The sequence below is a fragment of the Sycon ciliatum genome, chromosome 4, assembly GCF_964019385.1.
Source record: "Sycon ciliatum chromosome 4, ocSycCili1.1, whole genome shotgun sequence".
Classification (NCBI taxonomy): Eukaryota; Metazoa; Porifera; class Calcarea; order Leucosolenida; family Sycettidae; genus Sycon; species Sycon ciliatum.
This window is the reverse complement of record NC_088646.1, coordinates 34,438,996-34,461,693: the sequence shown is the minus strand read 5'-3', so window position 1 is coordinate 34,461,693 and position 22,698 is coordinate 34,438,996. Positions and strand designations below refer to the sequence as shown.

Sequence of the window (22,698 nt, the reverse complement as noted above, 5' to 3'; positions counted from 1 at the left end):
CATTATTTCTCCAATTACTTGTATTCCTCTTGACGAAACGCAACTGGCGTCAGGCAGTCCTTCCTCGTCTTGGTGACCAACATCATCGTTTCATCCTCACAGAGAGTCCCTGGCTTACTGCCAAACTGGTGTGCAATGAAAGTAAAAATAGCTTCTAATCTTGGAAGACAATTTTGTTTAGACTAAATTTCGTTAGAAAAGTATTTCACAAATGGATGGAGGTGCAATTTTAGCTCGCTCCCTTGTTGACCAAGGTGTTGAGTATGTGTTTGGAGTAGTGGGCTTTCCAGTTATAGACTTTGCTGTCGCTGCTCAACATGCTGGCCTCAAGTACATTGGCATGCGTAATGAACAGGCGGTGAGGTTTCATCAAGAGTCCACAACACTTGGTTTATGCACCTTTTACACGATCACTGTGATCATCGGTACATGTATATAATGAAGGATCACAATACATTTGTGGTAGCACTGGGGCACAGGGAATAATTTACTTTCAATGTTTTGCATAGCAATTTTGCTACGCAAAATCAAACTTGAATAGCAATTCCAAAATGTTGCGTCAATTTTCTTCAACACTTGACAACTGTCCTTCTGGAGAGCTGATCAGAGTGCAAGCTCAGACCACAAGTACACTGTAACACCTTAGTTGCAAACCTAGCCTGGTGCCAGGATGCATAGCTCAGCACTTTTGAAGTTTCGTGCATCTATTTTATCCCTAAGAGACACACCCGGCATGTGCACTGTGCATCATAGGGTACAGTGAAATCAATATGCATCGCAGTTTTCTGCGACACATTTCTGAAGTTGCTTCGCACCTCAGAAGAATTGCATAGCAAACTGCGATGCGATACCGGCTAAATTATTCCCTGGGGCATGTTTTAATAGTGTTCTTTGCACGTTGAATTGAATATTCCGGGTCCCGTTCTCATGCAAAATCTACTCTTCACCAGCATTTCATGTCGATTTACCGGTATTTGAGTCCTCCGGCAGAGGCGCAGCCTGTGAGGGAACACTCTTGAATTGTGTAGATGCGTCCGGCAATTCACCAATTGTACTGGGTACGCAAGCTCCACATGCTATATAACAGCTTTGGAGCTGACCTGAAACTGGAAACAAACTCGAAACGAACTCTACATTCAATCTGTGTGCACGCCGAACACATGTCAAGGAGGTAGGGAGGGAGTCCTGGCTGTAGGTCAACACGACACATGGTCATGCAGTACATTGTACACTTGGTGCATGCGCCATGCGCTGTACTTACTTCATACTCATATCCCTGCCAAGTGACGGAACACCACACTGAAACGGCAGTGGGCTGGTGCAGGGCCATGACCGTAGTTCGCTCCAGTGGCGTATAAATAAGGGCTGGGCGCTCTCCCGGTACTTTCTGCAGCGCCGCAGATTGTCAACATACCGGTAAGCCAAATCTGGGAACATGCTGGGCATGCTACTGACTCAGGGGGGGGGGGGGGGGGGTCCCTCACATTAATTTTGTTGTCGGGTCAGAACGAGTTAAAAAACTTTAAAATGAAGTTTCATATCTTTGTTCTCACAATAGCCAGTGGCCAATAAGAGATAATAGTGTGAGAGAGGAGAAAGAGTGAGGAAGGGTTGGGCGGGCGGGGATTAATGACTACTTAAGTGTACGGGCAGGGGTGGTCGCTACACGAGCATACAGAGTTGTGGAACAGCAAGGATATCTGGGTTGTTGGTGCAGTTGATGTGTGCGTGCACGTGTGTGTGTGTGTGTACATGTGTAGCTTCTTCTCTTCTTTAAAAAAGAAAATGTAAATCACTGCTGGTCTACTACAATGATCTGGTGCTCGTGTATCGTGAAAAGTTAGTTGACAACGATGTGCAAACTGGAGAAACGCACTGTCTTCATTACCGTAAAGTACCGTTGATCCGCCCCCACGCCATGTCGCTTCCCAGCTGGGTTTTCGGCAGGGGGCGGGAATTAGATCAAGGCTGTCAAGTGCAGTACGATGTACAACAACGTAGAAGTTCAGACTCGATGTGCTGGGTTGTGCACATTTTCATCCTGGATTGGCAAATTTTGTGTACAGCAGTGCATGCGTCGGTTCAACATCGTATTTTCGTTGTATACGCCGAAGTCGCTTCACAGGTAGAAAATCGACAGGGGGCGGGAATTAGAGAGGGGGGCGGATCAACGGTACTTTACGGTACTTGTATGCTTGCTGAAATCATGTGTTTTCCACTTTTCATGTGTCGTATCTACTGCTGTCCAGGCGAGTTATGCTGCATCTGCAATGGGTTACTTGACCGGCAGGTAAATCCATGATCATATTGTTGCTTGGGATGAGGAGGCTGGCCCCTCAGATCAGATTTTGTCACATCGACAGTCCACTCGTTACGAAATGAAAGCTAGATTTTTTCATGAAAACATGTGGAATGTTGAATATTATCCCACGAGTACATTCAATACCTTCTCAACAATATTGTAGTGGGGAACACTGAACAGTACAAGTTGGCCTTTCCATAAATACAGTGTTCCTAAATGCCAGTATCAGTGCCGTAACCCTTCACTGTTGAAAAGTTTATTGTGTGTAGTGGTTACCGAGGGTAGCAGCTAGTCAGCTGAAGAGTGCATGGAGGAAAGGAGGAGAGGAACACTGCCTTCTCATCAGTTGGAACACAGGCGAAACGACTTTGGATAGGCACAATGAGTTTGATACAGCAGGGAGGTGATAGAAACAGCGCAAGGAAGAGTAGTCAGAAGCGACAACGGTAACATGTGTGACCTCGCCTCCTTCATGTTATTTATTAAAAGAAGTGGCGTTTACCTTTTATCTTCTGTTTTGCAGACCCGCAGTATGTCTGGTTGTATCCGGCCCAGGATTAGTGCATGCTCTTGCTGGCATGGCCAACGCAGCTGTCAACTGCTGGTAAGTACCGTACTCTGCATGTACATACAATTCAGGTGACTGTGTCCACTCCCTCCATGTACGCTTTTGCTTGTTGACATTGGAACTACTCTCACAGCTGTGCAGGTGTGCGTGTGTTCCGTGCATCCTCAGTAATTGCAATTTCGTTGTGACACGGGTGTGTTGCCGTAGGGCCAGCATGTCGAGTACACACGTGTTTTGCAATCATTCTTTGTTATTTCATTCGAGTAGTGATTGCTTTTGATTAGATTCGAGTTGGTGGACTTAACGGTATTCTTGCCCGTGGGATGTTCTCACCTGACGGTTTTCTCTTATTTTGTTTCAGGCCACTTATCGTTGTTGGTGGTGCGGGAGAGTCTGCTCAGGAAGAAATGGGAGCGTTCCAGGAGTTTCCCCAGGTCTGTCTATGTGTGGATGCGTGCATTTGCTGTGCATAGTAGAGGCTGATGTCGGCGCAAGAGTTATACGATTGACTATTGTTTTACTTTGAGAACATCGAAAATCGAAAAAGCACGGAAAAAAGAGGGTGATGTGTATGCGAATGAGCTATTTTCTATGCCATGTTTTCGTCTTCTTTGACATCTCAATTTTTCTGTGTGCTGACTTTCATTAATTGTTCATCTTTGTGATTTCAGGTCCATGCCAGTCGACCTTATTGCAAATTGGCCGCGCGTCCATCCAGCCTACAAGCAATCCCCTTGTATGTTGAAAAGGTGAGTGAAGTACTGTGTCACGGCCTCGTGGCCTAATGGATAAGGCGCCAGCCTCCGGAGCTGGAGATTGTGGGTTCGAGTCCCATCGAGGTCGATTTCTTTTTGCAGTTTTTTTGTCTGTGTAAAATATTGTGTGTCATTGGCGCAACCGAGACATTATTATTGGGGGAAAGTGTAATTTGTCGTTCATGCCCTTTTTTTTGAATGTGTTGCGGTAAAACGTGGTTCTGTGAATGGTCGTTCTGTAAATGGTCGTTCGGTAAATTGTCGGTCTGTGAACGATCATTCTGTGGACGCTTGTTTGGTGAGCAGTCGGCATTCCACATATTTCCTTTTTTTGATTGGCAGAAAATTCTCCACCATTGCGTATCACAGTGTTACATTCAGCATGCATGATTAAGTATCACCGAGGTCGCACCTACCTCTTCTATACATGAATTAAAGCTCTGGTTTATTTTCTCCCATGACCAGGCAGTCCGCACGTGCACGTTTGGCCGTCCCGGTGTCTCCTACCTGGATTTCCCTGCCGACATGCTATCGGGAACCTGCCCAGAAGATGGCATACGGTACGCAATGCTGACCTGACAGCACCTGCATGTTCATGTACATGCAGCTAGATGTTAGTCGCACTGTTCCCACGCGTTTTCTTTGTTGGATGTTTTCATTTCCAGCCATATTTACTGTGTGTGTGTGTGTGCTTCACACGTTATACGTTAGCTGTATTGTACCTGATTTAGGTGAGCTTACATTTGTGTTAAACCTTGGACTCACTCAGTACAATCTCAGTACAGTGCATGTGCCGGTTGATGGCTTCAGCATTTGAATGCCACACGCATGATTGTATTTATAGTGTCCGGTGCTTCCCAGAGTAACTGGGCCCGTGATTTCTGTTGCACTGTCCTATGAGAGTAAATGCTGCCACTGTGTGGCTGTATGCTGATTTCAGCTCATCAGTGTGCTGCGCTTTTTGTTGTTCATCGAACCGCGTAGGTGGTCTCTCCGATGCCCTGCGCCGCCAGTATGCCAAGCTGACAGCGCCGATGTGGCCACGGCCATCAGGACACTGCGCCAGGCTAAGAAGCCGCTCATTATTGTGGGCAAAGGTGCGTTGCCGTTGTGCAGCATTGCACCTGATCTTGTGTTGTGCTTGCAACCTTCATTGCAGGGCACTGTATCATATCAGAGGGTGTGTGATATTTTCCCGCTCTGCTGCATTCCCCGTAACCTTGTAGCTCATTGTGGTTCAGTACTGTAGCCGGTTGTAGTGAATGATGTGCACTCCTGTCCTGTGCAGAGCAATGATGGACCTGGGACCAGGCTTGTCTTTCATTTTTTCATATTCCCAAAATTTCCACCTTTGGGTTCTGAGTTGGAATGGAGCTTTTGTTTTTGATTTCTGCCCAATCTTGCTTGCATCGTGTGTGTATGTGTGTGTGTGTGTGTACGTGTGTGTGTGTACGTGTGTGTGCGTACGTGCGTGTGTGTGTGCGTACGTGCGTGTGCATACGTTTTTGATGACAGGCGCCGCGTATGGACGTGCTGAGGTCGCCACTCAGGGGCTGATTGATGTGACGCGAATACCATTTCTCGCAACACCGATGGGCAAGGGTGTAGTTGCTGATGACCATCCGCACTGCGTGGCCGCTGCTAGGTCCAAGTATGTACATATGCTGCTGCACTGTACTGTATGATCACTGATCACTGCTATAATGTAGAGACTGCATTTTCGTTGAATGGCATGAAAAGACACAAAAATCGACAAATGAGTAGGGGGCACTCAATCAGAGCGGGGGGGGGGGGGGGGGCTATGCCCCCCTACCCCCCCCCCCCCCCTTTGGCTAGAACCCTGGTGCTAGTGTATGGCGAACAGAATACCACATCCTCTTTGGACTCGCAACTTTCGACTCAGCACGCAGAGTATTGCATCTCAGGACAAGTACACGAGTAAAGTTTAGACTTGAAGACTACTTCCCATTTTACTTATCCTTGATGTTGTGTTCCACTTAGCTATATTACCCTGTGTTCTTCTCTATTTGTCCTCCGTCGCTCCAAGGGCATTGTCCCAAGCCGATGTTATCCTGCTGTTAGGCGCCCGCCTCAACTGGATTCTGCACTTCGGTCAGCCGCCGCGGTTTAGACAGGACGTTCAGGTTATCCAGGTGAGTGGGACGTTCAAGAAGGCCAAACAATGCACGTCTTGCGAGAATAAACGCACCTACGGTAGCGGTAATACGCACTCTGTGCTTGTCTGTAGCAAGTTTGCCTTTGATTGTGTAAAGTAGCGTTTAGTTTAGGGGTGAAACGAGTGCCAAAATTGAGGACTCGACTACTCTTTGAAAAAACGAGCGAGTATTCGAGCGAGTACGAGTATTTTACTGACAACATAAACTTTAGTTGCAGCTGGCAAGGATCTCAGCGCAAAACTGCCAGTGCAAACCGGCCACCATTGACTGTGGAATGGTGCAGCATCAAAATACTTCCCTTCTGCATATCTGACGAAAGAGTTTAACTGACTTAGGAGGAGCAACCAGTACAGCTGCAATGTAATGTGACTAGTAATATCATCCTCAAGTAGGGACAGTAGTCCCGAAGTGTTGATTCAAACAGATCTTGGAACTCAGCCTGAGTTGGAAGTGTGCCGCAAAGGATCCAGCAACCCCTCTCGGTGTTATGCTCGATGTACTGCGGTGTGTTTGAGTTTACTATGCCTTAGGTCTTGAAGCACATCAACTTTTTTCGTTTCCTTTTCTATGAAAGGTTCGATGTCTTTGTTCATTTTACCGACTGTTTTTTCTTCAGGTTGACATTTGCCCAGAGGAGTTAGGTAACAACTGCTGGTCATCTCAGTGTGTTCGTCTTCATGGAAGTATAGCAGCTGTTACCAAGCAGGTTAGTGTCCTGCTGAGTTACTCTGGTTGTGTGTGTGTGTGTGTGTGTGTGTGTGTGTGTGTCTGTGTGTGTGTGTGTCTGTCTGTCTGTGTGTGTATGTGTGTGTCTGTGTGTGTGTCTCTGTGTGTGTCTCTGTGTCTATGTGTGTGTTTGTGTGTGTGTGTGTCTGTGTGTGCATGTCTGTGTATGTGTGTGTGCGTACATCATCGGGGTCACCAATTGGGATCAATTGTAGCAGTGTGCTACGTAATTCTACAAAAAGTTTTGATTCGTGAATTTAGAACTAGCTTGGAAAGATTGAAACCGGCATTGTAACATTGCAAAATACAGAGAGAACTACAAGCATTCATGCTCTTGGAAACAATATGAAAGTGGACCAGTTGCTGCTGAATCCTCCATTCTTGATCGACGTACCTTGCAAGAATGACGAGCGCTTCTCCCAGGTGGGTGCTGCGATCAAAAATGACTGAACAAGACTTGATAGATTGCAGTTCATTCTTCATACTTCACACATACTGTGCCATGTGGCTGGACTCCATCAGGCAGAGACTGTTATTGGCTTCAAGTCAACATGTGGCTGACATGAACGCAAAATATGTATGACCTACTGTCCGATATCTACGACCTTTGCTGAAATGGGCTTGCAGTCCAGTTGGGCAGCTTGTAATGTAGATCAGGCCCAGTCGATCATGAAACACAGATACCAAAAACAGACTTGAGTCCGGCAGCTTATACTCCTGGTCAGTCGATTTTGACGCCCGATAGGGCCGAAACTGATCGTGGATTCACACCAGCACTTCAAGACAAGCACGTCGTTCATCACATGATGCCTGGACCCCCAAGCACAAGTCCGTGTTCCTTGCTATTACCAAGAGTCCGTAAACCCAAGAGTGTACAGCTCTGTACATGGGGATCCGCGTGGCGGAATTCCAACATTGCGTCAAAAATAACGTACACATTCGTTGCGCTTGTACTACTCCCTGGTTCCAAGCACCTCGGAATGAGGAATTCTGTACAGCTGTGCCTCAGCGGCATGACGTAATGTTGGAATTCCGCCGCGCAGTGGGCCTACAGCAGCCAGACCCCAGTTGCACACTCTTGGGGTTATGGACTCTTGCTATTATGTGGTTCACTTGAGAGAAGTTCGTTGAGGTGCATGCTGTCGTTGCCCTTTAGGCTGAGGCGTACCTTTGTATTTAGATTCCTTGCGAGCCGCATTACATCATTTCCTGGGAGATTCAGAATCAAGAAGCTATGCGAATTCTTGCTGGACAGGGTGGGACCACAGCTATGCGAATTCTTGCTGGATTGGGTGGGACCACAGCTATGCGCATTCTTGCTGGAAAGGGTGGGACCACAGCTATGCGCATTCTTGCTGGAAAGGGTGGGACCACAGCTATGCGCATTCTTACTGGAAAGGGTGGGACCACAGCTATGCGCATTCTTGCTGGACAGGGTGGGACCACAGCTATGCGCATTCTTGCTGGAAAGGGTGGGACCACAGCTATGCGCATTCTTGCTGGACAGGGTGGGACCACAGCTATGCGCATTCTTGCTGGAAAGGGAGGGACCACAGCTATGCGCATTCTTGCTGGAAAGGGTGGGACCACAGCTATGCGTATTCTTGCTGGAAAGGGTGGGACCACAGCTATGCGCATTCTTACTGGAAAGGGTGGGACCACAGCTATGCACATTCTTGCTGGAAAGGGTGGGACCACAGCTATGCGCATTCTTGCAGGACAGGGTGGGACCACAGCTATGCGCATTCTTGCTGGAAAGGGTGGGACCACAGCTATGCGTATTCTTGCTGGAAAGGGTGGGACCACAGCTATGCGCATTCTTGCTGGAAAGGGTGGGACCACAGCTATGCGCATTCTTGCTGGAAAGGGTGGGACCACAGCTATGCGTATTCTTGCTGGAAAGGGTGGGACCACAGCTATGCGCATTCTTGCTGGAAAGGGTGGGACCACAGCTATGGGCATTCTTGCTGGAAAGGGTGGGACCACAGCTATGCGCATTCTTGCTGGACAGGGTGGGACCACAGCTATGCGCATTCTTGCTGGAAAGGGTGGGACCACAGCTATGCGCATTCTTGCTGGAAAGGGTGGGACCACTGCTTCCCGGTCCACGACTTGTGAACGTATCCTGTTGCAGTTACATAGGAGCGTTACAGTCACGCAGGGATCATGCCCTATAATGCCGGCATTACCCGCTGACCTCTACTCCCTGCTCCCGGCGCGGGTCTCGAGTACCAGCGCTTTGGCCGAGTGGTTGTGGGCTTGCCTGCGAATCACAAGGACCCTCACTATACTAGGCGAAAAAAGGACTAAGTATCAAGAGGATTTATGCAGGACTGACATCCAAGAACGAGCGAGGAATACCCAACTGACAGTAACAACAACAAAAACTAGAAGGCTCAAACAACTCCCTAATATGAGGGTCAGAGCCAGGGCTAACCCCCATATGGTTCAAAATGGTTGCAAGACCGGGACTCTGCCAACCGTGGAGGTTGTAGTGAGGGGCTCTGTTCCCGAACACAGTGCATCCTTTGCCTTGTAACATGCTGTCAACCAAACAATGTGTGCATGCATGTGGGTATGTGTTGTTCACCTTTGTGTGCATGCATGTGGGTCTGTACATGTATTTGCATGTTCAAGGTTTGCTGATTGTGATCGTATGTCCTGTGCTGCTCTTTTGTGTGTGTGTGTGTGTGTGTGTGTGTGTGTGTGTGTGTCTGTGTCTGTGTCTGTGTGTTTGTGTCTGTGTGTGTCTGTGCATGTGCGTGCGTGCGTGCGTGCGTGTGTGTGTGTGTGTGTGTGTGTGTGTGTGTGTGTGTCTGTGTGTGTCTGTGTCTGTGCATGCATGTGTGTCACACGTGCATGACTTGTGTTCATGTGTTGACACTGAACAGCTAGTGTCTGAGGCCGGTGGTACATCCTGGCAGGTGCCAGGTCATCGCCTGTGGGCGGACGAGTTGAAATCCATTGCAAATGAAAAGGAGTCTGGAAGACAGGTTAGTTCAGGCACAAGAATGCCCGTGCAGGACTCAGTTCTATGTAAGATATCACTGGTGTTAAGCTTTGTTCCTGTAGAATAGTGCATTCACACATGCTGTCCTGGTCGCATTTACTAGTACTGCCTTGATTCAGCCTTTCCCAGGTTGTGTCTACTGCTCTGCACGATCAACATTGAACAATACAGTAGCTATTGCAGTGCATGTCGTGTGTGTTGTACACAGTATTATGTCGTGTGTGTGTGTGTGTGTGTGTGTGTGTGTGTGTGTGTGTGTGTGTGTGTGTGTGTGTGTGTGTGTGTGTGTGTGTGTGTGTGTGTGTGTGTGAGTGTGTGCGTGTGTGCGTGTGTGTACACAATTTTTTCCAGCTCACCCTAACCTTCCCAATAAGCTCTTCTGTATTCTACTATCTGCATTAGCTCAAGTGTGACTCAGGCTTTAGTTTCCGATAACAGTTACTGCTATGCCCGTTCTGGGTGATCCAAACGTTAGGCCAGCTCAAAATGGTGACAGTACTGTACATATTTGTGGCAGTGAAGCAATGGTCTTTTCCCCTTTCTTCTACCATTGTTTGGTTTGTATTACATTGTTCTGTCTTATTTTCTGCTTCTGTTGTTGTTTCCTTGTAGGCCATGGAGCGCCCCACTGCACCGCCGATGAGCTATTACCAAGTGTTTGCTGAGGTCAGTGACCCTGTGTATGCCCGCGCGTGTGTAGTGGTGGTGTGTGTGTGTGGGGGGGATATAGTCCGCAGCCCAGGACGCAAAATTATATCTTTTCGTTTGCCACGCGAAGGCACCAAGGGTGACCGAATAGAAAGCAAGAGCAGGGTTTTCTAGGCATGTGCCTCTTGATAAGTTCTGTTGGGGGTTCGTTGATTTAATCGCCGGAATTGTCTTGAAAGAACGATGACCAAGTACAGTTGCGCTCACTGAAATCCGACCCGAAGTGCAAAGCTGGCGCCCTGGACCAGTTCCGATTACATCATTGTCTGTGCACATGTGTACGCCCAGCCGCATTCGTTCCACTTCCAGAGCGTCAAGGGCCGTGGAAGTTGAGGGCGCCAGGTTTGCACGTTGGGTCGGATTTCAGTGAGCGCAACTGTACATTGTACTTCAAGTATCAACCTTAGAAGGAGTGCATTTTTATGTACTTCAAGTCAACGAAATGGTTTACAACGATGCAGCGGTTCTTAAAAAACAGAGTGTATGATTAGTGACAACAAGAGTAAATGAGCTGCCAAGAGTGTGCAACTCTGCATATGAGGTCCACGACGGCGAAAACTCACATCACATGTTTCCGGTACGTGTTTTACTACGTACAACGAAGGATAGCGTGCGCGCAACCCGAATATCTTCCATGGTTATATGGTGGGGAGTTGCATGAGCGGAGTGAGTTTCTGTTAGGGAGTGCTATTCTGTTGCTCCCCTGCTCGCTAGAACGGGCTGGAAGCGTACAATGAGAACACTGCACCACGTGATGTGAGTTTTCGCCGTCGACGAACCCCATAGAAAGGGTATCAGGAGTTGCACACTCTTCGGAGCTTACAGTCAACTTTGAGTATAACGACACTCGGCGGGGCATCAGGAAAGTGTCCTTATTCGCGAAGTGTCCTTATACCCAAAGTCTCATTATATGTATTACAGTTAGATGGGACTTTGCCGTGGGCATGGAAATTCTGTCGTTATTCGCGAATTGTCGTTATATCCGCAGTTGTTATTAGCGAAGTTGACTGTTTAATTATACTCTTGGTTCCAACGTCACTCGGTAAAACACCGGCAACAAAGTGTACATCTACCGGCCAATGGCGTTCCTACCACAAAGTAGAGAGGTTCTGCAAAACGAAAATTCAAACGAAGTTTCGCGACGGGCCTTGCGAAAATGTGTACGGATTTTTGCATGAACTTTGTGCTCTGCACATTTTCGTAGTTTGCAAGCGCCAAGTGCGCGTACGCCATAACGGTTGATAACCCGATCTCACGAAACTTCCTACGAAAGTTCATTTCACTTTCCCTGCAAGTTTCGCGTCCAAAGTTTCGAAAGTTCGTGCGAAGTCCCTCACTTCATGATGTAGAGCGAAAGTTTGTACGCATTTTCGTTTTGCAGAGCCTGTTTAATGTCAGCACCTCAACGGAAAGCAACCCGGCATCAACTTGCTTGGTTTTGAACTTTTAACGGAAAGAGTCGGTACGGTATACTACTAGACAAGCCTGTGTATGTTGTGACCCAAAGACCAGGTGTGGTCAAACAAAGGGAATGAAACTAGTTTAACTGTTCAGCAGAACATGTACTGAAGTAGCTACCGCACTGTGACAAGTTACTCGCTCCTGCATAGGTGGTGAAGAGCAAGTCCCAGTGCTACATGTTTTGGTGGCGGACCATTGGTGTCACACGGTGCATAATGTCCTGACCAAGGGACAGCACTTGCCTGGTGATGCAACTGTTGTCTGAGCCCCCGCGACCAGTCAGACAGAGCAACGAATTGTTCGGGTTGATACGGTTTACTTGGCCTCAAACGACGAATAAGGGGACAAAGGAAAGGTGCAGGGCTCAGGAGGACAACGGAAACGATAAGAGTAACAAAAGGGCAGAAAACCACGAGAGAGAGAATAAAACGGACCCAACACGAGGAGCTGCGACGACTACAGAAAACGGAAGACCAGGAAAACGGCGCAGGGCCACGAGTTCTAACCCAAACGGACCCAGGCACGAACCCAGGCACGGAGCCAGGCACGTACCCAGGCACGGACACGTAATCTTAGCAGTAACCAGGCAAAAAGCGTGCAGACAGCATGCAATCAGCGTGTGAACAGCGTGCAGCTAAACTACGTACAACATTACACCGCCCTAAGATAACTAAGTCTCTCCTGAGACTTTACAAAGCAACAAATCTTTAAGAAGGGGAGGGGTGAAAAAGAGAACGGTTGAGCAAGTGACTAATGGGCCAGGTGGGTTTACACTTAACGACGGCACCAGTGTGGCGTATCCCCTTAAACTAAAACCCTGCAAAAAAACCGTCCACACTGATGTCGTCATTAAGCGAGTTGTTCAACCTGTGTATGGCCCTTGGCTCATTATCTGAACAACACCAATACCCATGTCCTCACCGTCCCAACCGCCCCGAGGCCTAAATAATAATACAATGCGCAATCACTCGAGATCATTAGCAACATGAATATCCACCAAATAAACTACGTCAGTCGCATCCGAATCCTCCACCATGACTCCCGGGCTGGGAGAAGCCGGACAGGAAGCGACGGTTTCCACTGATTTCCGCCCTGGTACTCGCCGGCGGTGCCGAGCCCGGCGGGAGCGGCGACGTACACGCCGGAACTCCACCGCGAGAGAGTCTTGGTTTGCCGACGGTATAGGTGTTGCGGGTGCGGGAGGTGACGTTACAGCAGACGATTTGCCACATTCGCGGCCAGTAGCTACGAAGTAAATCCGAGATGGATCAGCATATTCGCGTAAATCGAACAGGAGCTGGAGAGTGGCTGGCATCGGTTCGTAATAAACACGTTGCATCGTAGACGGTAGAGAAGAGAACTGTCGAGGGTTCGAGCTGTAATTGGGCGCCAAATGTTGTCTGAGCCCCCGCGACCAGTCAGACAGAGCAACGAATTGTTTGGGTTGATACGGTTTACTTGGCCTCAAACGACGAATAAGGGGACAAAGGAAAGGTGCAGGGCTCAGGAGGACAACGGAAACGATAAGAGTAACAAAAGCAGAAAACCACGAGAGAGAGAATAAAACGGACCCAACACGAGGAGCTGCGACGACTACAGAAAACGGAAGACCAGGAAAACGGCGCAGGGCCACGAGTTATAACCCAAACGGACCCAGGCACGAACCCAGGCACGGACACGTAATCTTAGCAGTAACCAGGCAAAAAGCGTGCAGACAGCATGCAATCAGTGTGTGAACAGCGTGCAGCTAAACTACGTACAACACAACCATCGTGTGTCTTTATGCGCTGTTTGCTGACAACATCAGCTACATGTTTCGGTGGCGGACCATTGGTGTCACGCGGTGCATAATATCCTGACCAAGGGACGGCACTTGCCTGGTGATGCCTCCATCGTGTGTCTTTATGCGCTGTTTGCTGACAACATCATCGTAGTCATCTGCAAGCAGCCACAAGAGAAACTTGTGCAACAAGGCAGGTAGTGAGTCCACGGCAGTTTCCATGCTCGTCACATTCACCATTGCCAAGGGGACCACTGCAAGTGCGTGCATGTGCCGATGGGACACATGTTCACCACACAAACTTCTCAAAGTCCTTGCAGCATGGCACACTAGTCGGACATTGTCTTGCTCCACAAGCAAGGGATACTCCCGCAGCGGACACAACAGCACATCATCGAATAGTTGACTGCCTACAGCAGAGAAGAAATCGTCCTCAGATGACTCAGTCGATGAGGCAGCGAAGTCAGCAGCGCACTAGTGTGCGTCTTTTGCCTGCTTGCTCCAATCCTAGCGAAAGTTTCGCGGCATGGGTATATGAATCATAGCAAGACCTATGGTAGGGTACCTCTCTGGCGATCAGATTCCCTGAACTGATTGCTGTCAAAATCCTTTGATGTTGTCATGTGGCAGCAACTTCCGCAATTTGTTTTCTGCTTCCACTGTCACGAGTTGCAATGTCACCTGCTTGGTTATACAGCTTTGCCGATTTTTTTCAGCGTGCCACAAAACGGGCAGTTCTTGCATCCTGGCTCAACAACATTGGCTCGTAGCGATTGATGAGTGTTCCTCCTGTCAGTCGAAGACTCCTCTGATGCCATGCAGGCTGTCAGAATATTTGGCACTTGTAAAAGACACTTATATTGTGTGAAGACGCTTCAGAGTTATATTTGTTTCAGCTTCCGGCACAAAGGAGATAGCACCAGGCCAGCCAGCACTAAGCAGGAGCCCATCACTGCAGTTGTGGACACTTCTTAGGTATCACAAATTCACAATGTAAAATTGTAAATACGTGGGACCACTGAGCGCACCCGAGAGCCCTAAATATTTACATCTGAAGTGCACCATGTGGCGCTCCACGTGTGCGAGTTTCGAATTTGATATCTTTGAACTTTTGATTAGGTACGACGCGTGCTCAAACTTACGCTCTGCAAAACTTGTGCATGGATTTGCCCTGAAGAAATTCGCCGCTATCGAGAGAGCGCCCCAGATCCAGAAGCAGCTCTCGACTGTTGTGGGTACCCCAAGGGGTCATCTTTCAGGCCCCACATCGAACCTTGGTGCCCCATTGTGCATTGAAGCAAACAGGATTTTTTTAGGGCCACATTTGAGCACTTGGGCTGCGGACTAGGAAGGGGTGTAGTTGGGTGGATGGGTGATTGGGTGCGGTTGAAGGCATTCTGGATGACTTTTTCTATTCCCCGCTGAATTCTAGACAGATAACTCTGAGTTCTGAGATCTCGCTATTTATGTTTTGTGCCGTTGGGCTACATTGGTGCACATGTGTCCTGCGTACCCCTCTGTCCTATATTGTGTGTGCATGTGCGCAGGTGCGTGCTGTCATTCCCAGAGACTGTGCTATGGTGAGTGAGGGTGCTAACACTATGGATATCAGTCGATCAACTTTGCCATGCTGCCGTCCAAGGCAACGGTCAGTTCAGGCCTCCTCCACACACACATACATACACACATACATACATACATACATACATACATACATACATACATACATACACACGCATACACACACACACACACACACACATACACACATACACACACACACACACACACACACACACACACACACACACACACACACATACACACACACACACACACACATACATACACACACACACACACACACACACACAAATACACACACCCATTTCTTGCCACTTGTTCCATTCTTCGTTGTTGCTGAACATTCCACCTGCCTTGTGTTGCCTGGCCATCATACTTCCTTTTCTTTCATCCCTCACGATCTTACCAGCATAGTGATATTGTACTCTCAGAAATCCATGATGTTCTTTTGCACTGTCGCAATTGTCCATCCACCCGAAAGTATTTGAGTACTGTTCGATTGATATACATCTTGTTTGTCTTGCAAGTTCTTTTTGAGGGGAGGGAGATGCTGGAGATAGTCCTGTTTCTGCTTCAAAGTAAGAAAATGGAGAAGTGAGGACTGTTGTTTGTAATGTTGCAGAATTTGCTTGAGATCGCTCTCTCACTTGGTGGTAAGTGTAGTAACTCCCAATAGTGGTTAAAACTTAAAAGCTAAATTTTAGATGTTGCTGCTTTGTTGTCCTTGTGTTGCGTGCACATTCTTGCAGACTTGATGCAGGCACTTTTGGGACGATGGGAGTGGGTGTTGGGTTTGCAATCGCCAGTGCCCTGCACGAGACGGACGCTAAGACTGGCCGCCACGTCCTGTGCGTGCAGGGAGACAGTGCTTTCGGCTTCTCGGCCATGGAGCTGGAGGTGGCGTGTCGGTGAGTGGTCAGGAACGGTCCTGGCAGGTATCCCTGTGCCGTGTTGAGACACTCGTTTGTGCGGTTTGTGCCTTGCACACCTGTTTCAATGATTTACACCTGCCTCAGTGGATTTCTCTTCGGGGTGGGCAATTTGAAGCTATTGATCACACAACTGGTCAGTTGTGGATTGCCAGACTTGCGTTCTATATACCGTATATTCTCTATTATAAGCGCCGTGCTTCTATTTTTTCAACACCCCTCTACCCCGTGCTTATATTGGAGACCGCGCTTATATTGGAGACCGTGCTTATATTTTTTCAACCAATACATCCATACAGAGCAAGAAGAAATACATGCTAGATATCATGCGTGCAGCATTGATTTCCACCAAGACCGTGCTAATAATAGAGACTGTGCTTATAATGTTTCGAAAGGTGCTCACAGTGTGCTAGTATTAGAGACTGTGCTAGTAATGGAGACCTGTGCTTATAATAGAGAATATACGGTACATGTACTGGCGTTGAAGTAGGACTTTGCCTAAATCAAGCATGTAGGCCAGGATAAACAAGATCTTAGGGCTCTCTTGCTGAAACAGCCTGCCATCTGATACACGAAGCCAACACAACTTCTGGTCTTTTGGTACCTGCTGATAGTGTTGTTTGTTGCTATGTGGCCGTTGTGTGTGTGTGTGTGTGCTGCCGTGTTCTGATTTTCAGCTACTCGTTGCCCATAATCTTCCTGGTTGTTAACAACAATGGCATCAGTTTGGGCACAACGCAGTCCCTGTGGAAGGATATGGTGACAGATGGTGGCGTTCATCCTGCACGCAGGTCAGTATAATGTGCATGTGGGTGGTGTGAAGTCCTACGCATGCGGGTATCACTAACTGCTACATTTTAAAAGCAGAAAGGTTCCAGGCTGTCCAATAGAGTGCTCGATGCCCAAGGGCAGAGCTACTTACAACAAGAGGAAGAGGCTGAAGATTTCGTTGTAACTGTTGTCTGGTGATCCCCCGCGTGCTTGAAACTCTGAGTTATAACGAAATCTTCATCCTCTTCCTCTTGTTTTAACTGCTACATTATTCCAAAGAAAAGGGGTTTGTCAACTGACAACTGCTCCATTACATTACTCCATTCGGCCCCTTGTTGCCGAAATGCTCTGCTCACAAACACCATGCAGCATACAAATGCAAATATTTCAGTTCCGTGCCACAAGAACAGTGCATTGTATTTTCTTGTTGTCTTTTCCAGTGCGCCACCAACCTCTCTCTTACCGTCAGCACGCTACGAGAAAATTGCCGAGGCATTTGGAGCACCCGGCTACTACGTTCAGACGACCGCGGAGCTGAGGACAGCGCTGCAGCGTGCCGTGAAGCGACCACTGGCCGATGGCCCATGTCTCATACACGCTGCAATCGACCCGCTTGCTAGCCGCATTGCTCAGGTACGTGCTCCATAGGCTAGTCAGTGAGTATGAGAGAACTGCCTTAGGGCGATAGGTCTGTGCACCTGGCCTCGTGGCCTAATGGATAAGGCGCCAGCCTCCGGAGCTGGAGATTGTGGGTTCGAGTCCCATCGAGGTCGTTTCTTTTTCTTTGCCTTTCTTTTATATTTCATTGTTACCCAAGGGAGCCAATAGACATCCTTAGCAAAAGTACGATACCGCTAACTTTTACGGTACTCACTCCCGGCCGTGACAAAAGACGTTATCGGGTAACGGAAAAACGTTACAGAGCTCAAAATAACGGGCCGACGTTCGTTATGGTAATTCTGCAAAAAATGCAAAAACTCGCATTGTTTTGTAACTGGCGGGAGATAAAAAGCACGTGCAGATCGAGATGAGAGTCGAGATTGCTTCCCCTTGTGACATTTAGCTTTTTTGGCGAGTTTTGCCTTTCAGCTGACAATGTCTGCGTCCTCTGCTTCGTGCCTTTCACCCTCTATCCCATCTGGGACACAAAGGACCAGTTCCACGGCACTCCTGAGGAAGAAATTCATCGGCCTCTCCCAGACGTGCTGGAGCTGGAGAACCTTTACAGTCTTCGGTGCTGCGTTTAGGAAAGGGTTTCCAAGGATCTGGGAACAGCGAAAACTCATTTTCGCCGTGCTTTTGCTATTCCAGAGTGAAAGACCTCGCCAAGGTATTCTTTCGGAACGACAGCAAACTAATCCCTGGTTCAAAATTTTAAATTTCCTGCACCTGTTTCCACGAAAATTCATATCGCCATGGTTGTCACGACTACTTCGTCTGAACTATAACGTACATTGTGCTAAGGGAAAAGTCAGCTTGAACGATCCGAAGTACGGAAAGGTTTGCGTTTACGTTAGCGTTTTTTTAGCTAAGGATGTCTAATATTGCTCCAACCGCACGAGGTAAAAAAAGATACAAATGTAAAAAAGTGAAAATGTGTGTACAGCCAGCAGCCACACTGCAAGTTGTATTGCATTTTTCCAGCATTTTTCCGACCCAACCGCCAGAGAACGTTGTATCAGGTGAGTATTGAGGTGCATGAAATTCAAAAGATACTGTACATTTGGAAAAAAAGCTGCTTATACAGAGGTCCGCGACTTGCTGAAATGTATATGGATGCCAACGCACCCAGTTACTCCCATTCATCCTGGGAAGCTACTTCCAACCGCGCTGCTAACGCGAAGAAAAAGAAGTACCGTCAGGCCTCCGAGGACCTCCGTGGGTCGTTCACACCACTGGTTTGTTCCACGGATGGGGTGCTACATCGCGAATACGCCAGCTATCAGAAGCAACTTCCTGGTCGCCTCGCCCTCAAGTGGGACACGCCATTTTCAACCATCATGGCTTGGGTGCGAATTCGCAACCAATTTGCAGTGTTCCATGCAGTCGACCTCCGGCTACGCGGGTCCAGAAGGCGCCTGACAGGCCTGTCGACGCAGGATGGTGCTGGAGTAGGCATCGGCCATTGAGAACTGAATTTCGTCCGTTTTACGTGGAATTTTTGGAGTTTTCCAATGTACTGTACTTGAATAAAATTCTATTTTACCTTTCATGGTATCTCTATTTTTTCACGTCTACATGACTTTATCTTGCCCGTAAAAGAGGCCGTTACATATATGTTTGCGCCGGTATTCTCACTCACAACACAGAGTCTGAGGTTTATAGAATATTATCACTAGGAGAAGACTGTATCCATTGCAAACTGATTGCAATACTTCAAAAGGCTAGCTACTACCTGGTAGTAACAGAAACAGCCAAAGACAAAGAACACAACAACTGCACCAGCAAGCTCTTTCCTTGCACTAACCCCAAATACATCAAAATCAAGCAGCAAAATGCAAATCCGCACGCGTGTTTGCCGGAACTGAACTTCCGTAGCGCAGCTGATCATTGCGGCTGCACGGGACGACCTTCCCGCCACAGTAGGGCAAAGAACTATGCATGGAACTAGCAATGAATGCAAGCAGCACACCAACAAGCTGTCCCTACGCAGACGTCTAGTCTAGCGTGAGCAAGGATTAATAATTGAATAGCATGAGAAACATGATATGACACATTGACTCCTATGATGCATGCAATGTATACAACAAGAAGCAACAGGTCATGCAACTGTGCACAACACTTCAAACCAGCGGGTGTAATATGAAGGGCAATGCAGCAGTTATGAATAGGGACATCAACAGGACACAACACACAGTAGTCATGAGCAGGCTGAGGTAACTGAGGGCCGGGGAACAGTACAGACATGTGCACAACAGCACCTAGGTTTACTACTACCCAAGGTTATGTACTCCTTCTACTACTTTAGTTATTCATGTCTTGGTCTAACTGAGAAAGTTACTAGTGGAGATCTGCGGGGTGACTTGGTCGTACCAACAATATATATAATGAGCGACGGGCTACCTTAATGTCTGTGGTGCCTCCTTTGCATCATGGCTGGTAGCTCGGCCTATTTAGCTCGTAGCTGTACTGATGAGGCCTTTATGGCCGAAACAGCTTGCTGTCTACAGCATTGGGTATAATATATATTTATACCTCACTCCATATACACCCACACTCATATACCAGATCTCCCATGAAGTTTATAAATTTCCATATACATTGTTCAATATACACCACTAAGGAGGTATATACACCACTGAGGAAAACCATCAGAAAAAAATCACTGAGGAGCTTTCTTTCTCTAAAAAGGAGTGTATATAGCTTTCTCTCTAAAGCTATATTCACTCCTTTTTAGGGAAAGAAAGCTATATTCACTCCTTTTTGCTCTTGAGCTTGCCCACGGAGAGGTATAAATATATTATAACAAGGGACCTCGTGTATATCGAGAAATATCGACCAGTTATAAAAACCTCGGCTTCGCCTCGGTTTTTATACTGGTCAATATTTCTCGATATACACTCGGTCCCTTGTTATAATATATGCAGATTGAGTACATATATATATATATGTATTATACCGTGAAACTCAGAGTTACAGAAGAAACGCTTTTCGTCCCTCTCAAGTGTGTGTATATGTATTATATATGGATCATTTTAGATTTATTGTATGTGTCCTTGACGACTTATACCCACAAACGGCATTTATAGTACGTGCGTATATTTTTTTACCTAGTGCGGCTGCAGCCTTAGAGAGGTTCCGTATCACGTAATTACGTTAGTAAAAACCGTAGTCGATCTACGGACAGTCTTACGGACACTGCATGCGGACAGATAGATTGCACACCAGGACAAGGCTGTGCCTCCCATGTCACATCAGAAAAGATCATCCAGGAGGGTGTCATGACGGATTAGATCGAAGGCTTTGGGACGTAGGGCATTGTGGTATGGGCCGGCAGCTGCTACCTGATGCTTGCTTGGCCAGACTATGGTTTACAACTTGACAACTGAACACTGTGATCGCCTGCTCTGCTGTAAAAACAAGATCCTTGGTCAGCGTTATCTATGTTTACAAATTGCGGCGTTTTCAAAGCTTGCAAAGGTTGTACCAAGAGTCCATAACCCAAAGAGTGTGCAACTCTGTACATGGGGATCTGCGCGGCGGAATTCCAACATTTGAGAGGTTCCGCACTACGTAAAGTTGAGCAACTTTACGTTAGTGGGCGGGAAAAGCCCGTGAATTCGCGAGTTTGCACTCCACTTACGGAAAGTTGTCTACGGAGAGTACGTAGATAGGGCTCTGATAACGTAGCTGGTCCGTAAGTGGATTGGGGTACAAATTTATGACTCTCTCCCCAGGTCGATCTGGTCGTACACTGCCGCGTTCGGAGTTGCCAAGGGCAGCTACGTGATTTGAAAACTCCGTATGGCGGAACCCAGATGCGCATGCAGTTTCCGTAAGACTTTCCGTAGATCGACTACGTTTTTTACTAACGTAATTATGTTATGCGGAACCTCTCTATTACGTCAAAAATGACGTACACGTTCGTTGCGCTTGTACTGCTCCCTGGTTCCAAGCACCGCGGAATGCAGAGTTTTGTACAGCTTTGCCTCAGCGGCATGACGTTATGTTGGAATTCCGCCGCGCAATGGGCCTACAGCAGCCAGACCCCAGTTGCACACTCTTGGGGTTATGGACTCTTGGTTGTACCCTTTATGAGCATTAGTTGATCTAAAGCGTTTGATTACTGTATTGCTGATCCGTCCATATCAAGCTACAGTACGTGTGTATTTGTTCTGACGGTATTCACCTGGCTGTGTCTGTGTGCTGTTTTCTCTACCCGTACTACCGCTGCAAAGGAACACAATTGGTTGACCCTCTCCAAGCTCTGATCGTGCTATTGTGTGTCAAGCCATCCAAGGGCACCAATGCCAGTGCGCTGGTGTGTCACTGCGCGGCCTTCCCTCTCGTCGTAGCCTGGCTGAGAAGGATTGTTCGAATTTGGACCAAGTGATGTACTGGAACTTCAGATGAAAACGGCAATGTTAGAAATCTTGTTTTCCAGGCTGGTGCGTTTGTTGCACTATTCATCCTCATCCTCTTGGTGATCTATTCGCGCACAGACACTACGCCCGGCTCCTGGTTATGCGACTGGATCAGTTGGCGGATATTCTATTTTGATGAAACGGCTGTCCCAAGCATACTCCCTTTTCTAAGTTTTTTTGTTTGTTTTTCGGTGGGAGTGTTCGCCCATACCAGTCATGCCGGCTGTGAACCGACAGGATTCCAACATTATGCCCTCTCTTTGAAATGATTTAATTTCTAGACATTTAAAAAAAAGAATTTGTGTTCTGCAACACGCTTCAAAATGCTAGGACTCTATATCTAACTAACCGCTAGTTGCCCAACTCTTTTTTTATGAGGCTGTGCAGTACAGTGCTATACATGTACTACAAATGTGTTCAGTCTAGCTCTCTAGGTCTATCTCTTTTTCATTATTGAACTGGTAATTTGCACGCCTCGCTATTTAATTTTTTGTTTGTCTCCCGCTACCAGTTAGATTTGTGAATGATTGAGCACCAGAGAGAGAGAGAGAGAGAGTCCCGGGCTCACAACACATCCGAATACTTTCCTTTACTTCTTGTGTCAACTGTACGGTTGTGTCCTCGTTTGCGCAATGTATACCCAGACCGGAAAGGTCGCAACATGCCACCACCACGCCGTGACACATGTAATGAATCTAGTGATGTAGAGGCAGTACAGACTACAGTGTATTCGTACTTCAATTGGGGGGGGGGGGGGGGGGGGGCGGGCACATCATCCGAGCCTAGGACTAAGGTGCCCATATCAAGTACTGCAAGAGTAAATAAGCTCCCGATATTGAGCTT

The 22,698-nt window shown here is 47.6% G+C and overlaps 1 protein-coding gene and 2 non-coding genes across 3 annotated transcripts; all 3 read left to right on the top strand.

Moving 5' to 3' along the window:
- LOC135815833 (2-hydroxyacyl-CoA lyase 1-like) lies at positions 1 to 22,522 on the top strand. The gene is made up of 17 exons (XM_065329176.1): positions 1 to 358; positions 2,250 to 2,290; positions 2,826 to 2,906; positions 3,232 to 3,304; positions 3,542 to 3,619; positions 4,091 to 4,185; positions 4,610 to 4,722; positions 5,141 to 5,276; positions 5,673 to 5,778; positions 6,419 to 6,508; positions 9,420 to 9,521; positions 10,151 to 10,204; positions 15,035 to 15,135; positions 15,821 to 15,979; positions 16,678 to 16,791; positions 17,212 to 17,404; positions 21,670 to 22,522. Exons 1-17 carry the CDS (start codon positions 212 to 214, stop codon positions 21,700 to 21,702), a joined length of 1,716 nt encoding a protein of 571 aa, XP_065185248.1. The 5' UTR covers positions 1 to 211; the 3' UTR covers positions 21,703 to 22,522.
- Trnar-ccg (transfer RNA arginine (anticodon CCG)) lies at positions 3,641 to 3,713 on the top strand. Its single transcript has one exon. It is a non-coding gene; the product is annotated as a tRNA-Arg (tRNA).
- On the top strand, positions 17,472 to 17,544 carry Trnar-ccg (transfer RNA arginine (anticodon CCG)). The gene has a single exon. It is a non-coding gene; the product is annotated as a tRNA-Arg (tRNA).
- Positions 22,523 to 22,698: the final 176 nt, after the last annotated feature.

Bases quoted from the DNA above. Each gene is read 5' to 3' on its own strand.
- LOC135815833 (XM_065329176.1), top strand. From the start codon at position 212: ATGGATGGAGGTGCAATTTTAGCTCGCTCCCTTGTTGACCAAGGTGTT. The intron at 2,291-2,825 runs GTAAATCCATGA...TCTGTTTTGCAG, and splicing joins ATGGGTTACTTGACCGGCAG to ACCCGCAGTATGTCTGGTTG. The intron at 5,779-6,418 runs GTGAGTGGGACG...TTTTTTCTTCAG, and splicing joins AGGACGTTCAGGTTATCCAG to GTTGACATTTGCCCAGAGGA.